General features: G+C 41.1%; 2 protein-coding genes across 3 annotated transcripts; both read left to right on the top strand.

Moving 5' to 3' along the window:
- Positions 1-257: 257 nt before the first annotated feature.
- On the top strand, positions 258-2,519 carry LOC111611119 (high affinity immunoglobulin gamma Fc receptor I-like; the record flags this gene model as incomplete). The annotated part of the gene is made up of 6 exons (XM_023346761.1): positions 258-330; positions 409-444; positions 526-795; positions 875-1,120; positions 2,078-2,248; positions 2,440-2,519. Coding segments are annotated over exons 1-6 (834 nt in total), but the record flags the coding sequence as incomplete, so codon positions are not given.
- A 1,316-nt stretch (positions 2,520-3,835) lies between these two features.
- LOC102231817 (intraflagellar transport protein 46 homolog) lies at positions 3,836-7,776 on the top strand. Of its 2 annotated transcripts, none has more exons than XM_023346272.1 (8): positions 3,836-4,420; positions 4,806-4,946; positions 4,995-5,182; positions 6,205-6,298; positions 6,555-6,686; positions 6,825-7,070; positions 7,147-7,287; positions 7,384-7,776. In XM_023346272.1, exons 1-6 carry the CDS (start codon positions 4,292-4,294, stop codon positions 6,834-6,836), a joined length of 696 nt encoding a protein of 231 aa, XP_023202040.1. In that variant the 5' UTR covers positions 3,836-4,291; the 3' UTR covers positions 6,837-7,070; positions 7,147-7,287; positions 7,384-7,776. The 2 variants fall into 2 exon arrangements, with proteins under 2 accessions (XP_023202040.1, XP_023202041.1); XM_023346273.1 differs by having other exon boundaries at positions 6,825-7,077.
- The last annotated feature ends 292 nt before the right edge of the window (positions 7,777-8,068 follow it).

Genomic DNA, 8,068 nt, shown 5'->3' with positions numbered 1-8,068 from the left:
AAAGTTTTTATTGTTAAACATTTTGAACGTTGATAAAACATCTCTAACTTTTCTTGACCACATCTTGTTGTCATCAGTCTGAAAACTTTTAACCTCAGTTTCCTGATTGTCAAACCAACTCAAACTTCTGCAGCTTTTCGTTCGACTGGTTTAAACTTTTTCTCTTGTTTCTTTTCTCTCATCTTGTTGCTTCAGTTCAGCTTTGTTTCATCTGAGAGGAAACCAAAGAGCAGAGAGGACTGAGAGTGTGAAGCCACACAGTTTATTTATTCTCTGACCTCAGATCATCGAGCAGCAGGATGGAGGAAACATCTCTACTGAGGCTGATCTGTAAGTAACGACTCATTTTACTCTGCTGACTTCATGGAGGACAAACTTCAAGCTGACCTGAAAATCATTTCTCTGCAGCTCTGATCTCTCTGCTGAACCGCTCAACAAACCAAGGTTACAACCTGATTCTGTTAACTCTAGATCTAGATTTGATCCTGTGGAACTAATGAAAGGATGAATGTTTTATTATTTCAGTTCATCTGACTGTGAGTCCCAGCAGATCTCAGTTCTTTAGAGGAGAATCAGTGACTCTGATCTGTGAGGATGAAAACAGATCTGATGGATGGACTGTGAGGAGAAACACAACCAGAGGAACCAGGAACCGATGTGGAGATGGATGGGGGAAATTAAATGGTTCTACCTGTAACATGAACTACATGCACCCATCAGACACTGGTCTGTACTGGTGTGAGTCCATGTCTGGATCCTCCAGCAGCAGCAGCAGCATCCAGCTCTCTGTCTCTGGTAAGATCAGACTGTGGAGTTAGTGTTGCTGAAGCTGTGTGGAAATGGATGAAATGCTGTAGTTTGTCTCTGTGTTGAGGTGGATCAGTGATCCTGCAGAGTCCTGTCCTCCCTGTGATGGAGGGAGATGACGTCACTCTGAGCTGCAGAGCAAAGAATCCAACCCACAACCTCCCAGCTGCTTTCTATAAAGATGGCTCCTTCATTGGTGATGGACCATCAGGTCACATGACCCTCCTCCATGTTTCCAGCTCTGATGAAGGCCTCTATAAATGTAACATCAGCCGTCATGGAGAGTCTCCATCCAGCAGGATCTCTGTCAAAGGTCAGAGGTCAGGAACTTCTCTTTAGTTTTGCAACATGTAAATCACTACAACTCTGTGTTTTAATATTTAGTTTTCTTCCAATAATCTGTGTAAGCTAGAAATCAAATAGGAAAAAGTAATTTCAAAAATAGAAATGTGAAATGTGCTTAATTCAAGATTATCCTTTTAATGATAGATAGAAAATTCATCATGACTGAATCCATCATTCCTCTTGTTTAAACAGATTATAGAATAAATGGTTTCTTAATTCTCTGCAAATAAAAAGACAAAACACAAATACAGTGAACCCTCGCTGTAACGAGGTTCACCTTTCGCGGCTTCGGAGGTTTTTGTGCAGTTTTTTTTCACAGTGCATTATGCTCTGCGTCCTGATTGGCTAAACAGTCTCCGCGCTTCTTCTCTATATACCGTAACGTGCCAATAACGTTACGGTATTTAAATATACCTAACACAGTTTGGCAAATTTTGCCAAATATTTTTGCCCACATTAAAAAAGAGCGACAACAACTACCGATAACGATGTTCTTCTCTCAAAAAAACTCACCTGCACCTCAGGCTTCAGAAGAAAAGACACTAGAGAGCGGAGTCAGGTCAGAGGATCAGTGAAATACTCAAGTCACAATTTGTCCTACTGTGATTCGTATTGATGACTAAAATTATTATTTTACTGTAGTTATTTGTAAGAAAGTGTTTTATTTGTTAAGAAAAAATGCTTAGGCCTGATAACGGTTTTTGTTCTTTGGTTTCAATGTAGAGTATTTAATTATGCTGTATAATAATTGTAAAAAAAATAAAGGTAACTACTTCACAGAGTTCGCCGATCACGGGTTCTTTTTGGAATGCAAACGAGGGTTCACTGCATCCTGTTTTTATTCTAATAATCAGTGTGAATTACAAGTAATGAACTCATCATCAAATAATCTGTCAGTTTCATCTGTAAATGTTGAATTGATCAGGTCGGATTTTCTCTGGAGAAAAACCAACAACCACAGCCCCTCCTGAAGCTCCGCCCACTTGCTCACCTTCCCCTCTCCTCATCATCACTCTGCTCTGCCACCTGGTGGTGATGTTCCTGTTCTTCATCTGCTCTTTCCTCTTGGGGTTTTCATTTGGACTCAGAACCAAAGGTAAAACCCTGAATCATTTACTGACCTGATGATCCAACCAATCACTGACTGACAGATGTTCTTCACTGATTCTGGTTTTGTTGTTATATTTTTTTTAATTTGCTTTATAAATGTCTCTTATTATCCAGTTTCCTGAATTAGTTGTATTAGTGGTAATAAATTGTTTTCTCTTTAACTTCCTCTAAATACAGGAAGTGACCCGTTACCATGTGTGAAGATGACTCCGCCCCCCCAGGCTGAGCTGGTACCAGATGATGATGATGATGATGATGATGATGATGATGATGATGATGATGATTACGTCACCACAGAGCATCACTTCTGAACCAAACAGTCTCATCCTGCTGTCTTCTTCCTCTTCGTTTTCTGGGAGCATTTCTTTAAAGCTTTTATAAAAAATATTTGTTTTTTCTTATTTGTTGAAACTGTAATCTTCAACTTTGGAATAAAATGTGGAGTTAATGCTTCAGTTGTTTTCTTTACATATATAACATAAAATAAATCTGACGTCATAATTTAATGCCTTGAAATTGAGCCTCTGTCTCTTTAAGAAGCTCCTGCTATCACTGAAACTCTGCCTCCAGGAAGTCATCACAATGCTCCTCTATTAACCCTATAACAACATGTTTAGCAGCGTTTCACTGAGCAGTAGCTCCTGTAATGAGCTCAGCAGATGCTTAGTTCAACAAGGTGTTTGAACTTTGCCTTGTTGTTCAAAGATGTAGTTTGAACAACAAACTAATCTGGAGGAGCTGAGTGTGGGAGGAGCTACACCTCGGAGACGGAGCTAGGTTCACCCAGGTGTTTTGAACAGTTGAATGGTTGCCATGGAGATTAGAGGATTTCTCAAACATGCTTGAAAGAATCAGGGCAACACTCCAGGTATGTTTTTGATGAGCGAATAATATTACAACATGATGTACAGTTTAAAAAAGTTGATTTTACATAATATGTAAGAGACTGGACGGTCTTTGGACTCAGAACCCAAACCAGCTTTTTTCAGCTGTATTCCACATATCAATACATCATCACAGTCATGAGTAGAAACACACAGAAGGTGTGAAGGTCTCAGATGTGCTGCCGGTCCTCCATCAGAACTTCCTGCAGCTGGTAACAGAAGAAGGGAAACTTTCTAATAGTTCAACTGCTTGTTCAGACTTTCATTCAAACATTTTATTATATTTATTTTAAAGTCTGACGCTGCAATAAATCTCTCAATCTGTAAGAAAGTTTCTCTCTTGTTTGCTGAAAAACAGCTGAAGTCAGGTTCTTTAATTTTCAGTTCAACTAATTAGATGTTTTTTTGTATCTTTAAAATGAAATTTTAAAATTTTCAGAACATCAAGATTTGGATTTTCTTCCATTTTATTGCAGTAAAACACTGAGGGCTTTTTTATGCAGAACATAAAAAATATATAGGGCTACAGCTGCAAAACGTTTATGAGCTTTTTATTATGCCCTGCAGCTTAGAGGAGTAAGAGGGAATGACAAGCAGATAAGTTTGCTTAGCAAGCAACACAGACAGCTACTGTAGCCATTGACATTAAACATAGTAAGACAGAAATCAAAACACAATTAAGTCTGAAATATCTGACAAAACAAAATTTGAAGCGATCACAAGCAGAAGTACAAAGGAAAAAGATGTATTTTCTTGTGTACCTCCAATGCCTCTGCCATCCCGGGTTATAAACGCCTGATTCCCCTCCAGACCAGTAGGTGGCGGTGATGCTCCACATCATCTGGCTGCCAACCATCTTCCGTTGCTAGGATACAGTACATTCCTCAGTTGCTTCTATAACTGCTGTAACAAGAAGCGTTTGGTGGAGGATAAACAGATTTAAACTGCAGTCAGGCGATTATTTTCAGTCTCTAAACGACGAATTTGAAGTTTTCAAGCCGATTTACGAGCTGCTGGTAGCGGTTAGCTCGGGCTAAAGCTTCGCTAGTTCTGTTAGGTTTGCTTTCGGTACATCAGGTAACGGTTTGAAGCTGAAGCTGCTGTAATCCAGGTACCACCCGAATCTCCTCAGGCAGCTGTGACCCATGGAGCGGACAGACCGGGGAAAGGACCCCCAGCTGCTGAGGAACCAACCCTACGACGAGAGTCTGGACGTGGAGGACGGAGAGGAGGTACCGAGTGTCTACAGCCCGACTCCCCGAGGACAGAGACAGGTACCCGGTCACAGCCTGCTGAGCTGCCCGCTGTTAAATCTGGAAGCCGGGAGTCTAAAACTCGGAGTTTTAGGCTCAGAAAAGATTAATTTTATTATTTCCCCTCTAGAAAATTGTGCAAAAATAAAAATATTCAGCTTTAACAATATGTTTTATATAACTGTATATATTTTATATATATAATAATAAAATATGTCTCCTCAGTTTTTGGTTCTTGAAATAATTAACAAATTAATGCAGGTTTTCTAAACATCAATAAAAGGATTCCCGCCAACGCCGCCCCTCTTAGATTGGGGTTTTCTACTTCCTGATGGCCTTTCAGCTGATCCTCAGGGGTCAGAGGTCAGACTGCTTCTCTCTGACCTCCATGTTTTCCTCCTGTCAGACAGAGTGGAGCAGCAATAAGGTTCTTGGCATCATGTCCACCAGCAGCAGCAGGATCCCGCTGGATGAGAAGCACAGACCTGTGAGGGCCACAGAGCTGGCGGGGCTGAAGCCAGGGCCCGGTCTGACCCAGGAGGAAGAGGAGGAGGACTCCGATGAGGAGGAGGAAGAGGAGGAGGACTCCGATGAGGAGGAGGAAGAAGAGGAGGACTCCGATGAGGAGGAGGAAGAAGAGGAGGACTTCGATGAGGAGGAGTCTGATGAAGATGATGATGACGATGAGCCCACTGAAACTCTGGAGGGAGTGTACGACCCTGCAGACTACTCCAACCTGCCGGTTACCACGGAGATCAGAGAGCTGTTTCAGTACATCACCCAGTGAGCAAAGACACACACCTCAGTCCATCAGAACCATGTAGAACCAACAGAACCTTTGGTTCATACAAGGACCTGAATTCCACTGTAGATGGTTCTGAACATCTGTCCCACTCACTTAAAGCTGGACAGGTTGGTTCTGATAATATGGACTTAGTCCAATCAGTACGAAAATATTGTTATATAACCTAAAATAGTCAACATGCTAGTTACACTCCACATACTATAGACTATATTTTAGCTAAATTTAGCATTGTTGCTCAAACATTCAGTTTACAAACGTTGGTGTACAATAAAAAATTGGTTAAAATGCTAAGGTTAGCTAAAATGCTATATCGCTAGCAACATGCTAGCCCACACATACCCTTGTGGGGTATCGCTAGCATGTTGCTAGCGATACCCCACAAAAACCAGTGTGTAGCAGCTGCCACTATCTATAATAACTCTTTGAAGAATTTTAATTAATATGAATTATAACAACATTAAATTTCCCTTTAAGTATTTTTGAACTTGAATGAGCTAAAAATTAATTCAAATGTGAAGGTTAGCTAAACAGCTTTCATTAGCATATGTTAGTTATTAGCATGTTGACTAATAGTAATTTACTCTGTTCTGTATACTAAATATAATTATTATTAGAATTTTAGCTATAAGGCTAAAGTTAGCATGAGGGCTAATGCTAGCATGTTGACACCAGTAGGATATGGGTTATCACTCTGTTCTGTATGTAACGGAACCTGGCTTTTCTGACCCAGTAGAATTTGCAGTTGAAGCTCCAGGTTCTGGTTTCTGCTCTCTACACTTGAAAGAGTTTAGTTGGTTCTGATCCAGATGTGATGTGTTATTGTTATATATAATGGATCAGAACCATCTGGTTCTCCTGTAGCTTCACAGGTTAATGATGTAGAGATGAGAAGGTTCTTGCAGGGAGTCCAGAAACAGCCCAGAACCAGAGTCCTGCAGGTTCTACATGCTTCACTGGGTCAGAACATCTGGATCTGATACACGGGTCAATTTCCTCTCAGGTACTCTCCTCAGAACCAGGAACTGGACCTCTGCCTCAAGGTCTTTATCCCGGACTTCGTCCCAGCTGTAGGAGACGTCGACAAATCCCTAAAGGTACCAAACACTGGGAACTGGGTCAGAACCAGGCCTTCTATTGATAGAACATGTTTTAGAACCGTGGTCCAGTCTGTTCTGAACCGGTCCTGGACAGAACCCCAGCTGTTCTCTATAAACTCTCAGAGCTACAGTTGGTTCTGTTTGTTCTAAGGTTGCTGGAAAACGAACCCTGGATCAGAACTGGGTCCAAATCAAAACTTCAGAACCGTCTCAACTGGGTTGCCCTGATCTGAAATGTGTGTGGTGTGTTCAGGTACCGAGGCCAGATGGGAAACCAGACAACCTGGGCCTACTGGTTCTGGATGAGCCCAGTGTGAAGCAGTCGGACCCGACGGTTCTGTCTCTGTGGCTGTCGGAGGAAACCAAACAGCACGGAACCACAGAGGTACACACACCTGCACACACACACACCTGCAGCCTCCAGGGTCCGGTCCGCTGTCTCTGGTAAGATCAGACTGTGGAGTTAGTGTTGCTGAAGCTGTGTGGAAATGGATGAAATGCTGTAGTTTGTCTCTGTGTTGAGGTGGATCAGTGATCCTGCAGAGTCCTGTCCTCCCTGTGATGGAGGGAGATGACGTCACTCTGAGTTGCAGAGCAAAGAATCCAACCCACAACCTCCCAGCTGCTTTCTATAAAGATGGCTCCTTCATTGGTGATGGACCATCAGGTCACATGACCCTCCTCCATGTTTCCAGCTCTGATGAAGGCCTCTATAAATGTAACATCAGCCGTCATGGAGAGTCTCCATCCAGCAGGATCTCTGTCAAAGGTCAGAGGTCAGCAGCTTCAGTTTCAGATCAAAACATTTTCTCTCCAACATTGAACTGATCAGATCTTCTCTGTAGAAAAACCTTCAACTTTAGCTCCGCCCACTTCTCCACCTCCTGCCTCTCTCCTGATCAGACGGGTCTGCCACCTGCTGGTCTTCTGTCCGTACTGCATCTCCACTCTCCTCATGGTGTCTTTATGTCAAAGCAGGAAATCAGGTAACGCTCTAAAAAATCACTGGGCTAAAAATTAATCAATCAATGACTCAACTGATTGACATTTTCTGATAGTTTTTTTTTAACTCACTCCGACAGGAAGTGATCTACCAGCCCTCTCTGATCAAGGATTGGATGATGAGTACAATGATGTCACCACAGAGCATCACTTCTGAGCTATCATCTCCCTTCAGTATCGACTTCTATTAACTTTATTCTGAAAAGTTTGATCTAAGTAAACCAGAACTAAGATAAATAAAGATTTGTTTTAAATGTAAACAGATTTAGAGTTGAGCAAGCTAAGAAACGCTCTTTTGTTTTTTCAATATTTCACGTCCTTTCATTATATTTTGTAATTTAATCTTCTACTTGCTGAATTCTTGTCTTTTCTTCAGTAGGTTGGTTGATTGATTGATTGATTGATTGGTAGAGCCGAATTTATTGCTGAATGTTTTGCTTCGTTTTGTTAATAAATTCTCAGACTGAGTCAAACATGTCAGCGATCATGTGATGTTCATTTTCTTTGTTGTTTCTGTTTCTCACATCCTTTAATTCATCCAGAGAAAATAAAGTTGGCTCTTTGGAATTGTTGCCCCAATTCAACAAAAACTAATTTTACTATTAATAATTTAATTATTAATGAGAATATTTAACTTCACAAGAAAACATTGATGCAAATGTTTCATTTAGTTATCTTTGATATTGACCATTAAAAACAGTTAAACAAACGAGAATCAGTCGACCAAACATAAAATGGACGCCATGAAGTTCATATTTCTGCACA

Source organism: Xiphophorus maculatus, chromosome 14, assembly GCF_002775205.1.
Source record: "Xiphophorus maculatus strain JP 163 A chromosome 14, X_maculatus-5.0-male, whole genome shotgun sequence".
In the NCBI taxonomy this organism is placed as follows: Eukaryota; Metazoa; Chordata; class Actinopteri; order Cyprinodontiformes; family Poeciliidae; genus Xiphophorus; species Xiphophorus maculatus.
The sequence above is the reverse complement of the archived record's forward strand: the minus strand, read 5'-3'. Positions and strand labels throughout refer to the sequence as shown.